At 47.0% G+C, this 17078-nt stretch overlaps 1 protein-coding gene across 1 annotated transcript in view; it reads left to right on the top strand.

Annotated features, from left to right (window-relative positions):
* CASTOR2 (cytosolic arginine sensor for mTORC1 subunit 2) overlaps positions 1-13364 on the top strand; it is a 113297-nt gene extending 99933 nt beyond the window's left edge. The window contains exons 3-9 of the mRNA XM_061355460.1: positions 2867-3060; positions 3620-3752; positions 5054-5177; positions 5688-5798; positions 7147-7229; positions 8759-8853; positions 12861-13364. Coding sequence (XP_061211444.1) covers positions 2867-3060; positions 3620-3752; positions 5054-5177; positions 5688-5798; positions 7147-7229; positions 8759-8853; positions 12861-12926 — 806 coding nt within the window. The 3' untranslated portion in view covers positions 12927-13364. The remainder of the gene's footprint in view (positions 1-2866; positions 3061-3619; positions 3753-5053; positions 5178-5687; positions 5799-7146; positions 7230-8758; positions 8854-12860) is intronic.
* Positions 13365-17078: the final 3714 nt, after the last annotated feature.

The following is a 17078-nucleotide window of genomic DNA, read 5'->3' on the forward strand; positions in this document are numbered from 1 at the left end:
TGAAATGTGGTAACACCTCTGTCCACCGTGAAATACTGCATCTTCTGCCACGTCCCTGACCCAGCATAGTATTGAAACTGGTATTTAATGAACTGCAGCCAGAGCCACATCGCCCGTACAAAGCAGGAACATCATCTGCACTGTTTATAGAGAGTGAAATAAGGTGTGGTATCTTTCTGCAGGTAGCGAGTCATTATGGACCTCCTTGAGCAAGTGCAGAGGAGGCCATGGAGATGCTGCAAGCGCTGGAGCAGCTCTGCTCTGGAGCCAGGCTGAGAGAGCTGGGCTGGGGCAGCCTGGAGAAGAGAAGGCTCCTGAAGGGGAGACCTTAGAGCAGCTCCAGTGCCTAAAGGGGCTGCAGGAAACCTGGAGAGGGGCTTGGGACAAGGGCCTGTAGGGACAGGACAAGGGGAATGGCTTTAACCTGCCAGAGGGGAGACTGAGATGAGCTCTTAGGCAGAAGCTCTTCCCTGTGAGGGTGCTGAGGCGCTGGCACAGGGTGCCCAGAGAAGCTGTGGCTGCCCCATCCCTGGCAGTGTTCAAGGCCAGGTTGGACACAGGGGCTTGGAGCAAGCTGTTCTAGTGGAAGGTGTCCCTGCCCGTGACAGGGGGTCGGAACTGGATGAGTTTTGAGGTCCCTTCCAACCCAAACCAGTCTGTAAATCTATGATGAGCAGACGATTGGCTCACTGTGGGTCTCCAGGTTGGTGAGCACTGGACCCCGGAGCACATGGAGCTGCATGTGCATCCTGTGCACTGACTCGAGTGGCTGTGCTGCCAGAGGCTTTTGGGGATGAGCTTGCAGAGAGGAAAGGTGTCACTTGACCTTTCCATGATGTCGTTGCCTGGCTGCTTTAATGGCTTTGGGATGGGGAAATGGAAGTGTAAATACCAATGACGCGCAGGTGGCCTCGCCTGCGCCTGCCCACTCAGTGCTGCCAGGGAGTAAGTCCATGTCCAAAGAAGGAACACATCTGGGCTTTTTTTCCTTCTTATTTATTTCACAGGCAAGGAGCAGAGGTGGGAATAAAGGAAAAAAAGATGTCAGCTGCTTATTAGATCAGCAGCAGTTGTTTTGAGCCCTAGCTCCTCTATGCCAGTTGATGTAGTAAGCTTTGTTTTGGGGGTGCTTTTCTGATGCAAAGGGCGGTCTGATCAGAAAACGGTATTTTGCTCCAATAATATTCTGCAAGCAACTTGCGCTGGTCTCTCTAAGGTAACATGGTGTTGATTCATGCACAAACTTACCCCCTCTCCCTGGTGTCTAGTTTTCATTCCATGTAAGCTGTGATTATTCAGTGAAAAAGAAACATTGGTCTATGAAGCTAAACATCAAAATGCAGAACCCTCAGTGTCCCCACTGTTTGCAGTGTGATTGCTCAGGGTTATTTTCATGGCACACACAATTGAGGTTATTGAGGAGAGCAAAATGAATAGTATTTGTTATTCAGTTCATTTTGGGTTTTCAGCGCTGTCATTGTCTCACAGCAGTGGTGCCTGGGGATTCAGAGGGGGTGAGGTTAGGAATTTATTACATGGTGTCTGGAGCTGTACAGAAACAGCTCCCAGAGGTCTTGCTGAAGGGGAAGGAAAGGAGAAAAAACTGTATGGATGAGCCAGGAGTGGCTGGACAGAGTAGGACACGTGGGGATGGAGACATGAAGTGACTTGCCTACAGCACCAGGGCACTGACTGCAAGAGCAGCAGCGCTGGGATTTGTGCTTGGGATTGCTGGGCTGCATTTAACCTCTAAGAGTGTGTAGGTTTCTGCTGAGACCTCTGCTGTGTCTTTACTGGCTGGGTATGCATCTGAGGTCAGGTTCCTTATGCTGAGTAGTTTTAACAACTGGGATTATGCATTTGTAAATCTGGATCTGACCTGTTTGTTTCTGTAATTTGCCAAACCAAAATCCAAAGTCCAAAAAAAAACACCTTACAGAAGCTTGTGCCTTCATTCCAGAGTCTGCACCTGGTTTTATGGACTGTTAATACATTAAGTTTTCTTTAAAACAGTTAATAATTTGTATTAAATGGTTAAGCTGCACATTTTTAACTACTTAATAGACTAGAGATACTCAAGGCCCACCTGGACAAGTTCCTGTGTGGTGTACTCTAGGTTACCCTGCTCTTGCAGGGGGGTTGGACTAGATGATTTTTTGAGGTCCCTTCCAACCCTTGGGATTCTGTGACTCTGTGAATGGAACTGGGTTTATTCTTAAGGTTTCCATTATCTCTGTACATGGTCACCTTGATCTCTGGTGTATATGTTAGACCATCCATACTTTACAGAGCTGTGAAGCTCTTGACTTCTGCTCTAGAGATGGAGGCACCACCCCACAGATGCATAGGGTCCGTGCTTTGCATCTTCAAAGTCTTGGGCTAGTGCCCAGTCTGTTCTGTCAGCCTCCATTTCCAAGTCCAGGAGAATAAAATCTGGGTTTAGAGCAGGAGAAAGGGAACAAAAGAGACCAGAAAAACTCAAAGTATCTGGAGAAATCATGTGATAAAAGAGATTTGAGTTAAGTTAAAGACCTCAGGCTGTTGCCACATGGGGAAATTAGCAGTGCTGGTCACCAGCATCTGAGCTAGTTGCTGAGGCACATGCAGTGTGTTGCCCTTGAAAATATGTATGACTCCTGCAGTGGAAGTTGATGCAGTTGGTGTATCTAAAACACAGCACAGTACCACCCTGTGAAGCAGTGTGGGAAGCCCAGGAGGCTGGCTGGAATAGCAGTGTGGGAACCCCAGTGGGCTCATCTCATTCATTGCACTGGGGTCTGTGCTAACCACAAACAAACCAGAATGTGGGCCTGGCTCTCTCTGCCTCTAAACCAAACCTCTGTCCTCCCCCGCTGTCTCTTTGCAGAGCTTCCTTCCTCGGAACACTTGAGCGTGGCTGATGCGACATGGCTTGCCCTCAACGTGGTGTCTGGTGGAGGTGGCTTCTCCGGCTCCCAGCCCATCGGAGTGACCAAAATTGCCAAGTCAGTAATAGCACCGCTAGCTGACCAAAACATCTCAGTGTTCATGCTCTCCACCTATCAGACGGACTTCATCCTGGTAAGAGGACATGAGAGGACCAGGCAGAGTTACCTGCCACCAGATGAAAGTTCCACTGAGCAGTTTTAATGACATTTCTGGGAACAAGTTGTTTGAGGAGCAGCAGAAGTACCAAAGTTGGCTTTCCCCAGAGCTCTGTGCCGTGTAGTTAGGCTCTCTGGCATCTCAGGAGCTATTCCCATGGGATGATGACATTGCAGTGTTCAAGGCCAGGTTGGACAGAGCCTTGGGCAATGTGGTCTAGTGTGAGGTGTCCCTGCCCATGGCAGAGGGTTGGAACTGAATGAGACTTAAGGTCCCTTCAAACGCAAACCATTCTGTGGTTCTATGATTATATTATTCTATGATTAAAAGCAGTGTGGTGCTTAATACTATTGATATATCTCCAGGTATGCTTCTCTAGAGACATATCCAGGTGGTATTTATCCTTACACCCCTGCTGGCTCAAGCAGGAGTGACGTGTCCACTTTTCTGTGCCCTGAGAGCACATAACCTCCACTGCAGTGTATTCTCACTTCTGGTGCACGCCACCATGAGATAATCCTGTTGTCAACTTCAGGTACGTGAGCGAGACCTGCCCTTCGTGATGCACACACTGGCTGCTGAATTCACCATCCTCAGAGTAGTGAATGGGGAGACAGTGGCTGCTGATGACCTTGGGATAACAAATGGATTTGTCAAACCAAAACTAGGTAAGGACCAGCATGGGCTCAGCTTGCCAGGGGGCTGGCCTCCGTGACACATGGGGGTGAAAGTCTGCCTCCAACCTCCCTTCAACATTTTGATGAGTGATTTTCCCGTTGTAAGATAACAAACTATCTTAGCACACACCTGAATCCGTCCCAGTTCAACCAAGGATTTGAGTAGGTGCTTAACTTTCCAAGCAGTGCTGATGAGCTTTGCTTGAATTTGAGCCTTGTAATGCTGGTTTCACATCTCTGGAGGAGACATGCCTTTAACCTTTCTACAGGTTAAAGTATAATTCATTTTAATGGCAAAATGAACCTTATGTGTAGCCCGTATTTCCATGTTTCATTATTTCAGTTGAAAATGGCTCATATAAAAGCTTGTTTTAAGTATTGCAGTGATGTACAGAGAATATTATTCAACTTTCACACTTAAGTACCAGTGAGGATCAAGGCTACAATGAGCCCAGGTCTGTGCAGAACGTAAGGATGTTTCCAGTCTAGAGGAACAAGCATCAGGCAAAGAACACAGTTAGGAAAAGGAGCTACTTAAATCCATGTGTTTACATACACACTTGCCTGTAGTTTTATGCCCATAACCAAAGATAGCAGAGCTTAGTTATTGTGAAGTGCCACTCAACCTCATCACTCTATAGCTATAAATCATCTTGTTTAAGAAAATGAGCCTAGTGCAAAACGTGTGAAGGAAGGGCACAGTGAAACACACATTGATAATGCACAGGTGTGCAATGTGCTGTGGTGTTCTGTTCAGTAGCTGCATGCCTGAATACCGGCTGCTTTTCAGCCCATGGCTGCAGTGTGTTTACCAAGCTGCTGCATGGCATCTGGTTTTGAATTTTTGTAGATATTATGGCAAAATAGGCCGCCAAAAAGGAGGGAGACCAGAGTGTACTGCCAGAAATGCCTTCCATAGCTCTGTCTTTTAAATGGTAGAAGCCTGGGTTTATTTCTGCCATTCAGTTTGTGTTGGCAACTCCTTTAGCTTACCCTTGTCTGATGTGGATGCATCTGATGGCCTTAGAGCCCCTATGAGCGGGGAGCTGACCTGTGCCCCATGCAGGATTATATTACCTTATACCCCAGGGAGAACACCATAGGAACAGGTTATCCCCAGGCTCCTCAGTCCCTGTCTGAGAGCCAGGAGGACTTCAGCAAATAAGAACTTCCTTACAAATGCTGTCAGCTTTCTCTGCAGCCACTGTCGTGCATGGATAATGTCTGGTGGAACGTGAACCTGCTGCAGATGTAGCTTCATAGCTGTGTGTGTCTCTGTGTGTCTCTTTCAGTTCAGAGGCCTGTCATTCATCCCCTTTCCAGTCCAAGTAATATGTTCTGCGTCACCAGCCTGGATCCAGATACCCTTCCCACTGTTGCTACACTACTAATGGATGTCATGTTTTACTCCAATGGGTAGGTCCCATCAGGGAAACAGGCTCCTTGGGGAGGTGTGGCCTTATGCTGTGGCAATTCTCAGCTCCTAGGGAGGGAGGTTTCACAGGCTCAAGAAGGTTGTCCTGAGAGATGGAAGCCAAATAAAACACTGAAGGTGCCCAAAGACGTCTGCTGGCTTTGGAAAGCTGAGTCTTTTCAGATTTAAGCTAAGAGCAGCAATGTGATCAATGTGCTGTATATCCACGTATGACCAGGGGATGCACAGCTGCCTGGGCTGCTGCCCACTGGGGCCTGTGGCTCCTGGTCCGCAGCCTCCTGTGAGAGGACCTTGGGGCAGGGATGGGAAAGTTTTGTCAATTGTGGGGACTGGCATTGTGTTCCTGAGCAAAATCCATGTGACAGGACACAGAGTCACTTCCCCAAGTCAGCGTATGAACATTCCTGGTGTCACTGGCTATGTATCTGCTTTAAAAAAGGTTCTTTTGCTCTTCTAGCCACAGTTAATGCTGTTGTCTCCTGTTTCTTCAGAGTAAAAGAATCGGTGGTCGGCAACGAAGACTCGGGACACATTCGCTTTTTCTCCTTTTCTCTCATCGAGGGTTACATCTCCTTGGTCATGGATGTCCAGACACAGCAGAGGTGAGCTTTGGTCTTAGGGTCTTATGGACCCCAGAAAAGCACCTGAGAGGTTTTCAAAGGAGCAGGAAGCAGCTTAAGCTCTTCCATGTTAATTCCTGGGAGCCTCATTGCATGGCTGTGATGTGCCCGTACATTCTGTGTCACTTTTCTGAGTGAGGTCTGGCATGTTCCAGCTCCTGAATTTTGGGCTTATCTATCCAAGCCCTCAGTGAAATGACAAGCCACTATAATGTAGAGTTATCTCAGTTTTGAAAGAGGAACACTGGAGCAAAGTGATTTTGGTATTTTATTCCATTGTTCATTAGTTGTGCTTTTAAGAGCAAACCCAAGAAAATCTGGTATTTGTGGTTGAATATTTACTGCTAAAGGCCAAAAGCAGGGTGGAGATGTCAGCGATGCTGTCCTCCCACTTTGCTTTTACACATGGCTGGGCTCAGAGTCTCCTTGTGATGATAATGTACTGAGTCACCCCTGTGCAGCCAAAGCCCAGGACTCATTTGTCTGGCAGGGAAAAAAATCAGCTTGGGAGCAAAGATCAGCCTGTGTCTGTGTGTGTACTTCTGCAGCTTCACATCACAAAAGTCTCTGAGGTCTGGAGGCTGGGTGAGATGCTACACTGAGATGCAGTGAATAAATTCGCTCTTGACACACAGTGCAGTGGTTGGTTTGATTCTTGTCTGCCCTAGGGACTTGTTTTGCAAACTATTAATTGCCCTCTTGGAAATTTCTTTGACTTTAATAGGAGTAAAGCTCCGTCTGCCTTCAAGAGAGGCTAGACAGAGTGGCAGCCTGCAGCCTGGTGCTTGGAGAACTCTGTCACAGACTGCCTGCTTAACCCTGGGCAAGTCTCTTAGCTACTGCTCTTCTTAACCCTGCTAAGAAATGGGATCTCAGCAGGGATCAAACAGGGTTGGGTATGCAAAAAGGCAGTGGTGATGCTCAGACACAAAAAAAGTGGTCACCATTCACATTCCTAAGAGAGTAGGTGTGAAAACATACTCTGTCCATAGGTGTTTCTAAATGCAGCTCAAGTCAAGCCTTCAGATTAACAGTCTCAGCCTTTGTAAAGCTGGGGCGTGTCCTGTTTCTTAGAGATCTTTTCCTATGCCTCTCTGGGTGCCTCTGCACACCTCCAGTGTCAGATGCTGATGGCCCGCAGGACGTCTGGAGGGGCAGGCAGGTGCATCTGTCCCTCTTGCCTTGAGTTTTCTCAGTTTCACTAAGCTGCTGCTGCTGCTGTTGGCTTCCAGCAGTGCAGGGATACAGGAACAGCAGCATCCCCTCAGGCAGAATTTGATACACTGCTGTGTTTTAATTGCCATGTTTGGTATTTCTTTTCCTTTTACAGATTTCCTAATAATTTGTTGTTTACAAGTGCATCTGGTGAGCTCTGGAAGATGGTGCGGATTGGTGGGCAGCCTCTTGGCTTTGGTAGGTAGACATTTGGGGGATCAGTTGGTGCACAGGTAGTCCTTTGCCTCAGGGCCTTCAGGGATGATGGAAAAATCCATCTGAGGCTGAGGCTTTTTAAGAGCATCTTAACATGACTTTGCAAGCTGAGATTTTCAAACAGAAGGAGTCTGACTCCTACCTAATAAGTCAGACTTCTAAATATACTTTGGAAAGTGCTACATGCTTGACAGCTCCATCTAAATTACATTCATCTGCTGGACTTGGAAAGTAGCTGCAGCTGCGTCTCTGTTTAAACAGAAAAAGTGGACAAAAAGATGGCATGGGAATGTGTTGCAGATTACAGAAAACAGTGGGCACAAGGCACGGTCATGCTCCAGTGTGCTCCTTGGGCAGCTCTGGCTTCAGTAGATGTAGTACAGATTTATAGTAGTCCAAGTAGGAGTCCTGTTCACAGACCTGTTTCACATCCAGTGCTGCAAACATTTTCTCTACCCAAAAGAATATTGGACCTAAGCAGTACAGAGCAAATGCTTTAAGCCTGCAGAAGTGTCCTTGTTATATTTATGTCCCTTGTCATTTCAAGGAGTCCAATGTGAATATTGCTACAATGGCTGATGTTTAGAAAACACTAGGTCTCCTTTCCCATGGTCTCTGAAGCAGTTACAAAATACAGGCTTCAAGAACATGTCTGAAACATGCTTGGCCAAGTTTTATATTTAATTGCAGCTTCTACACTGGCCAGCCAAAAGGTACAAGGAGGAAATTTTCATGCACCTTCTCTTCATGCATCTTAGATGCAAAATACAAAGGAATGGCACATTGTATGTCACCTATGGGACATCAGGTGTCCTGTCCCATAAGTATGCAGTGTTTAAATATGTTAGCTTACAATCAAGCTGAAATGTTCCTTTTGGATCAGTGGAACTCAGATGTCATGTGGAAACAGTGTACCATTGATCTGCGATGAACAGGATAGATCTCATTGTCGTGAAGTCCCGTCTCAGGGGCTGTGGTGGCCTACAGCCTAGGAACCATGTGTCCAGGCCAACCAGCAGGTTAGCATCTCTTCTCTCAAGAGATGCAGGACAAAGCATTTCATAGCAGTTAAAGAGAAAAGTGGAGGTTAAGGTACATGAGACTGGTTTTGGTGCCTCCTTCCTAAACATTATTGGTGTTCCTGCCCATGGCAGGGGGGTTGGAACTAAATGATCTTAAGGTCCTTTCCAACCCTAACTATTCTATGATTCTAAGATTATTGATTGCCTTTCTTTGGACCTTTGAAAATCATTCCAGTCCTAATGTTTGTGCCTCTGAGGGACTTACATTTCTCTGTAACAAAAAGAAGGCAATAAAATTAAATGTGCATTGTATCATGGTGGCCCAAAGAGCCTGATTCTGTGATAACACATAAAATCATATATCACTTCTGGTTGGTGTTTGTGAAGACAAACTCCTCCCTGTATAGGTGTGGAGCTGGTGAGACCCAGGAATTCTGCAAGATACTCAGGTGCCATTCACACAATGATTGATTTCTATCTCCTCCACAGATGAATGTGGAATTGTTGCTCAGATTTCTGAGCCTTTGGCCGCAGCTGACATCCCAGCCTACTACATCAGTACTTTTAAGTTTGATCACGCGTTGGTGAGTATCAAGACAGCTTCTTTGGAATAGGGGAGATCTTTCCCCTGGGAGAAAATTCATGATGAGAACATTATTTCCCATCTGGAGAGCTTACTGGAGTGCCTTTGCCTTCACATAGCTCAGCAAATACCTCTCCCCAGCCTCCTGGCTGTCACTGCCCTGGGTCAGAAGCTTCTGAACCAAGGCCAGCCCTACCCCAAGGCAAAGCCATGCTAGGGAGGGTCATAGTGTCAGTGGAGACTTCCTGACCTCCCTGAGCACTCTCTGCCACTGTACCACTATCTTTTGCCAGAAACAGACACAAGCCCTCTTCTTTTCCTGCATATGTAGTCAGAGGCTCCAGGCTCTCAGGAGGGTGCTTTTGTGTGGGGGCACTGCTTGGAGAGTCTCCCAATAGCAAACCCCTGCCTTCATCTCATGAAGGTTAGGGCCTGCATGGCCCCAACCTTTGTGTTTTGAGACCCATTTGATGAGCTCAGCTGATCTTGCCTCATCCTCCTCATGGGCCTTTGATAAACAGCAGTAATTGTCAGCACCTCAAGGGGAGGCGATTTTGAAGCAGAGAAGGATGTTGCTGTGTTTGCTGTTTTGAATGCCTGCAAGCAGTTGCAGCACAGTCATCAGCATGAGGGTCTTGCCATTCATACAGGGCTCTCTTCTCCTTTATCCTGGTGGATATTTTACCATCTAAGCCTATCTCTGCTCTTCCTTTGGCTGTATAGGACACCCTCAAAAATGAGGCATTTCCCTGGAAAGGGGAAATTGCTAGGTCTGTAGCCACAAACAGGATTGCATTTGACTTGGAGCCCATTCCCTTAGTCCTGAGGGAGGGAGTCAGTAGTCCATGGGCTAACAAAGCCAGCAACACAGACCTGCTTTGTGCTTTTTGGTTTTTTTTTCCTAAATGTGCACTTCACTGCATTATGCTTCTCCTTTCATGGCTGTACATTCACTGCTCAGGCCTTCCTTTTGACCTGTAGAAGCCCCAGTGAGTTCAAGGCGGGTTTTATTCAGCTAATCACCTTGGTTTTTCACAGTTGGTGTGAACCATTTGCAGACTATAGGTCATGTGTGTAAAGAGTAAAAGTAAATATTATTCCAGATAGCAAAGGTCAAAGTGTTATATATGTTTGTCTTCTTTTCTTGAATATTAACTGTGCCGATAAGATAAGCTAATAAAACACCATTTTAAAATCAATACTGTTAGCTTTGCCTCACATTCCTACCTGTTGCTGTGGCTCCAGGTGCATGTTTCCTGCCCAGGGCACAAGGTGCAGAGCGCTTCCAGTTGTCAAGCAGTATCTGGAGAGCTAAGCCCTGTTGGTTCAAACAGATATTTCACTTACAACTTGTGCCCTGCAATTGTGATGACTCTGCAGGCAGCTCCGCCTTTGAAAAGTGGCTCATCCGGCTACATTGAGCCCAGCAGATGCCTGTCTCCCAGCAGCTGGCAGGGTATTATTTGGGTGATGCACTGAGCTCTGCAGCTCTTCCTTACTCAGATCAGTATTTTAGCATTTTCCTTGCTACTTGCTGTTTTCTTCTTGTATGGTTTTGAAAGCCTTTTTATCTGGACAGTGCTGTTCAAGCTGTCAAATCTTTCCTCCATGTGAAAGGTGCATTTCAAGCCCTCCTTTGCTTGACTTTGCTGCAGGCGTGGTTCCTAAGCTGTGTGCATGCTGGCTGTAGATGGGGCTTGTTGGCCAAGAGCCTGACCTAGATTTTGTCTGGTTTTCCCTAACTTTGCCACCAAAACACCTTGACTTCTAGTGGCATTTGTCAAGGTCTAAGTGTATCTTGAATCCTTTCTCTACATCCTCCCTTTCTTTAAGGTTGTTCCGTATTTATTATCAAAAATTTAGAGTACTTTATAAAAGCTTTTCTTCCCTTTGACCTCTTCTTCTTTTTTTTTTTTTTTCCCTGTGCATCTTAAGGTGGTTTTTGTTGCTTAATTTTTATTTGACCTGGATGTTAATACTCGGGTCTTCCTGCAATGCTGTAGCTGTAGAATTTTGACTTGGAAATCACAGCCTATGCTTGAGAAGAAATCCCCTTAGGAAACAGTGGTCGGATGAGAACCTCCAGGTCTCTGGTGTGTCCTCTCTGTGCCATCAGGTCGGGGTGGAGAGAGCTGTGGTTTCCAGCTCCCTCTAGAGAGAGCAAGTGAGAAGAGTCCCTTTTCCAGGTGCTCTGTTCTCTCTGCCTCGTGCTCAGAGGTATCTTGCTCTTCTTCACCGGCATTTTGCATCTAATGAGGCTGAAGTAATGTCTGGGACTTAGTTTGGAGCTTTACTTTTCACTTCGTAATAGATGCTTTGATCTACCCTCTAGCTGACGGGAACATCTTGCACCAGCTGCACTGGGATAGGGACCTTTTCTAAGGGGCAGAGAGGGTAGGACTTCTCCACTGGTGACCAATTAGGATGTGTCCTACAAATCAGAACTGTCCACACATCTGTCCTGGAGAAAATCCAGTCCAGATATTGGTGGTATGATCATGACCATTTCCTCAGCATTAAGGAAGTTCAGCATTTTGCAGTGAATGATTGATCAAGCCATTGTGTTAAAGTGAGATGGGTCCATGCAGGTCAAAGCCAGCTGGCCAGAACTGGCCGGTTCTGCTTACTCCTACTTCTGCACTGCACTGAAGGAGCACAGGGGATACCCACTGATCATCCACTTGGGCTGGCAAAGAAAATGTGGTTTACAAAAGTGATTCCTGTGTCTTATTATCTTCTGGAGAGTCAAAGAGTCATATGGCTTCTTCCACTGCAGTGTTCAGTGTACTGGGAAAATAATGGAGGGGAGGCAGTGGAGAGTGCTGTCTCAGTGTCTCTTCCCTGCTGTGGTGGAGGTTTGCTGGGGTTTTCTTCCTAACCCAGAAGAATTTGCTGTATGGTGGTTTTAAGCTTATTTCCTTCCTTTCCCAGCTGACTTGTGTTCACACATCATCAGTTACCTGCTCCTATTCCATCTTTCCATTGGAAAAAAGAGCATTTTTCTTGTTATTTTCTCATGGGTTTTCCCCCCATTTCTGTTAAAAGCCTTGCAGAAAATCACAGTCCAGTTGTATTTCCACTGTCTGAGCTCTGGAGGGTGTCCAGTGAAGCCAGGTATTGTACTCCTGGCCAAGGACTCAAATACCTCACAGAGGCTCCTTCTTCAACTTAACGTGAATTATTTTGGCTTCTTGCAGCAGCTCACAGGCTATTTATTTTTCCCTCAGCCCCCTTTCCACTTTCCAAGAGCTGTTCACTGCCTGTCCCCTGATTGCCATCTTCGAGTTTATATAATGTCAGATGCCTCTTTTCTGTCTGATATAACTTTGATTGTAATTCTTTTATACCAGCAGCACTTGCTCTGACATCTTTTGTATCTTGTGTTGAAAGAGCTTTTTCTTGCAGCAAGTGTGAAAAGACACCCGCTAATAATTTTGTATATGGACTTCTATGGTTAAGTGTATCATAAGACTGGGTAAGATTGCTCAGGTGCTACACCACACCAAATAGAACCCCCCACCACAAGCAAGTGGGCAGGTCTCTTCTTTTGATTGACATGTTCTATTGTCACCACACTTATGGATCCCAAACCTGTAGGATGCCTCAGAGAGCATCATGGAGCCCTTAGGCATCAGCACAGACACCTTGCATGAGGGAGCTGCTGTCATACAAATGCTTCATGAACAAAAGGAAGGGAAAGCAGGAGGAGAGAGGAGGAGAAGGAAATGAAAACCCCCAAACAGTCGCCTCCCCCCCCCCGCACCCACCATGCAGACAGCAAACCAGCCAGATCTCACTTAGAGTGTTTGCTCCTAGGGGTACCATGGGTTGATGCTTTTGAACCAGAGGGTGTCTCTCGCAGGTGGAGTCCTTTCTCAGTGGAGTTCAGGTGTACAAGAGCAGTGTACCTGGCTCCTTGGGACTCTTCTGCCTCGTCTCTTGCCCCTTTCTGTGTCATCCCTGCCTGGCTTTTCCTAGAGCATGACTTTCCTTTCTGGTTTCTTGCAGGTACCTGAAGAAAATATAAACGGTGTGGTCAATGCACTCCAAGTCAGTCAAGCTGAAAAGCATTAGAAATCTTCTGAGCTGGTTCCAGATGCTTTTTATTGTTATTATAGTTATTATTATTATTATAATTATTATTATTATTCTTTTTTTCTCACAGTATTTCTTGAAAAATCTGATTCCAGAGAGTGACATGAAAAGAGACTGTGGAAGGTTGAGCAGAAACAGCTCCAATAAGCCTTGGTTTTAATTGTTATTATTGTTATTTTGTTAAATTTATGAATGAGGGGCAGGAGGAAGGGGAGGTGAGATGCTTTCCTGATGGTCCTCTCCAAGGTGAGGTGTAACCTGCCCATGTTCTCGGGGTTGAAGGAGCTGCCTGGGGACACAATCTCCCCCCATGGCTGCTCTGTTCTGCTGGGATGTACGAGCCCTTGCTCAGAGAGAGCCCCGAGAACCTTAAACCCAATGACATGTGGAATTAAACAGAAAAGTTGTTGCATAGTGCTGGTTTGTCTCCTCGCATCAGACTTCCTGAGGCCTGTTCTTCATTGCCTGCGTTGAGATAGGGATGGGAATTGGGTTCTGTTTCCCCTGACAAAACTGTTTGGTATTGGAAAAGGGGAAGGTATCCAGTTGTTTGCATTTTCCCCTTTTTCCCTGTCTCCCTGCAGTCAAAGCCTGGCTGCTCTGGGAAAGCCTGGGCAGGGGGCGCATTGCTCTGACCCACCTTCAGGTGGGGACACCGAGACTTCTGTCTGTATTGAAACGTAGCCATTTTAGCTCAGATTTCTCCCGTCACCCCCCCCTTTCCCCAGTGTCCTCCTGCCATGTCCTCTGCTCCAGGACAGCTGCTTTCCCCTCATCCTCACATCAGAGCCATCCCCTTGTCCCCCAGGGCCAGCAAGACGAGGGAGGCATCTTTCCTCCTGTCTCCTCAGGCTTTTTCCCATCCTCTTTGTACACGGGCACATGAAGGATTGCCCGGGGTCCCTGGGTATCTTCTGCACATCCTGGGCGACCTCAGCCAAGAGATGCAGTAGGTTGTCCGCACCGGGGCCAGGAAGGTGCCCAAGGCCTGCTGGCACTCTCCATCACCACCTCTTCATCAGCTCCTTCATCACCAGGGTGGGGTCTCCCAGGGGTTCTCTTCTTTGAAAACAGAATGATGCTGAAAGTGCATGAAACCCAAGGCCTTTCCCTCTGGTCCTGTCAGGGGAAGGTGATGTGGGCTTTACAGGGGGGCAGCAGGAGGGTGTTTGCTCCTGGCTTGCACCAAAGCTGTGGGTCAGCAGGAGCCAGGCCTTGAGGCCCATGGTGGCACCCACCTCTGAATGGCACCCACAGCCACAAACAACACCATGGAGGACAGCAGGGACTGTTGCTGGGAGAGCAGGCATCACCCAAGTTGTAAGCACCAGTGGTCTGCATCGTGCTGTGACCATACAGCAAGGGGTGGTGGAAAGGAGAAATCATCTGCAGCGGTCTCTGCTTTCACAATTAGGAGCCCAGGTGTATCTTGTGTTTCTAGAGTTCTTCCCATTTGTTTTTTGACATGAAGAAGTTGAAGGTCTTGCAGTCCTACTGAGAGCTTTCCGGCTTTGCCCAGGAGACAGCCTCCAGCATGGTTTTCCTGAGGCGGTGTCTTGCAGATTTGAGCCAGGGTTTTGCATTGATCTGGAGGCAGTAAACAAACACCTGAGACCATGCCAAAGGTGTGTAAGTCATGCAGACAGGTTTATACTGGTGTGTAGGACATGCAGACAGGTTTATACTGGTGTGTAGGACATGCAGACAGGTTTATACTGGTGTGTAGGACATGCAGATTTCGCACACTTGCTCACAGCTTGCTGTTCAGTTGTGCGTTCATGGTGCTGGAGGGCTGAGCTTAACATTAGTGGTTTCTGATGCTGCTGAACCCAGAAGCTGAGCTTCAGCCTGGTTTTTCATTGGTGGGATGTTGTATAGCAGGTAGGCAGGGAATTGAGCATCCACAGGAAAAGGCATGGGTGACTTTCCTTTGTAGGCCCCAAGTTAAAGCATCCCTGCTGAGGAACACTTACTTAGGCACATGTTTAATACTTTGCTGAATTGTATGTTTTGCTGTTCCTTTACATGGGTTTTTGGTCTTGCCCCATGACACTCACTCCAGATTGCTGGAGTAAAGGTTTATTCCAGGTGTGGCACCACGCATCTCTGGATGTTTGCATAGAAAGATGCTTTGCTCTCCCACCACATGCCATAAGGATGCAAGGGTTCCTCCTCGGGGTGGCAGGTTGGGGTTTTTGTGGGACTGTGCAGGAGAGGAGATAGGTGTACAGCTACTGAGTCACCAACCAAACTTTATGGTCGGCTGAGTTAAGCCTGAGCCTTCCTTGTGTGCATGGATGGTGTCACCAGGACAGGATGTTCTTCATGCTCCAGGTTTTACAACCATTGGGAAATGATGATTTAGCCACTTCCCACATCAGAGGGAGGGCACCGTGTGTTGCTCTGCGTGTGCTAGTGCTGCTTCCTGAGGATCGTATGTACGATAAGGAATTACTTGAAACAAGCAAAAACTTTACTGAGCCTTAAGAGAAAGTGAGAAAAAAATAGTTTTTAATTACTTTTTATATTCTTTGAACCTTACACTCAGGCTCTTCCAGAGGCAGAATTTTTAGTTTAAATTTTTCACTTTTTATCCCAGGGGAGTCAGGCTTATGGTTGTGAAAGCTGCAGAAGTCTTTGGGGTGGATCAGAGCTCCGTAACGCAGGTTGATGTCCCAGCCTGGAAATGTCACAACATGTAAATAAAATGCCATTGAGGAACTCTCGGTCTCTGCCATCGTGCTCACCTTCACCTTTTGATTTCCTCTCTTGTTTTGTCCTGAGAACGCAGAAGCTTATTTCAGACAACTTGGGCTAATTTGATGCTTTCCCTTTAGTTTTCCCCACGTCACTTTGCTGGTGGGAGATAACTCTGAATTTAGCCAGAATTGGATGAACCTGGAAACAGCCCTGGGGACAGGCAGTCAAGTGTACAGTCAGGATGGGTGCGAATGTCCTCAGTGGTGTTGCTTGTGAGACCTTGGCTGGATAAGGCAGAAAGGGGTCTGTAGGAGCTTTGTTGAAAGCAGTAGTAATAATACACCACCACATGCTGCATGAGCCACAGCAGTGGCTTTTCAAGCTACTCAACAGCTCACGCTCTCCTAGTACCTCCTGGCCTTTGGGGTGGGGAAAAATGGAAGGATCTTTGCTTTTTTCTTTAAATGCCTTATGATAACAACGTCTCTGAGCATCCCTGGCATTGTGCTGTTTCACACTGTGTGGATGAAAGGAGGAGCATGTCTCAGTGGGACACCCTTTGGCTGGGTGCTGAAGGCCCTGGTTACCCATCAGCCACCCCCCTGCCTCAAGCATCCTGCTTGGCTCTGCGGGAGCATCCCTGCTCGTGGCTGCTGCTCATCAGGGATCACCCGAAGCCTCCCAGTTCCTCTCGTTGCACAAAACCTCAGCAAACAGTGAAATGCAACCAGCATTGCCAGCGCTGCAAGGAGGGGTGGGCAGGGAAGAACGCGAGCCCTCCTGTGCCCTCCTTGCTTCCCTGAGGCCTTTGATTTCTTAGGAACTTCAACCCTTCTCATGTTGTGTGTGTTACTACGTAGGGTTTTGTCTTTTCTCCCCCACCCCAATTAGATTTTGGCTGCAAATTCCTTTCTACTGTGCAAGTGTGGGCATATGTTCATATAATTGTATAGTGTTTACATAGAAATACGTAGTGTGTCTTGTACACATGTATAAATACCTGTGTTCTGTGTCCGTATGGCTGTATACTGTACAGAGCATATATACTTGAGCAATATAGGTTAATATATACTGGGTGAGTACATGTGTGTATACTCCAGGCACACTCTCGGTGTGTGTATATACGTAGTAAGTGCTGTATAGACACATGCATTCACCATATATTTTTAATTCAAGTATATAGGCAATACAAATACTTAGTTATGCTCTCGGGATTTCTCTACATGTTTTTAGCAAAGAGCAGCAGAGAAGCTGACCTGGAGCAAAGCTGTGGTTCCTCCGCTTGATTCACAGCACTGGGTTCTCTGCCTGCTTCGGGAACAGCCTGTTCCTCTTCACTTTGGTTGCCTCAAGCACACAGGCTATAGAGAGGAAGTTGTTTTTCTTGAGAGAAGTCTTTTAGTTGCTGCCCTGAATTGCTTCAGTCTGTAA

This window comes from Neopsephotus bourkii, unplaced genomic scaffold (assembly GCF_033783945.1).
Source record: "Neopsephotus bourkii isolate Nb327-2 ecotype Australia unplaced genomic scaffold, CSIRO-AGI_Nbou_v1 NB_804, whole genome shotgun sequence".
NCBI classification, from domain to species: Eukaryota; Metazoa; Chordata; class Aves; order Psittaciformes; family Psittacidae; genus Neopsephotus; species Neopsephotus bourkii.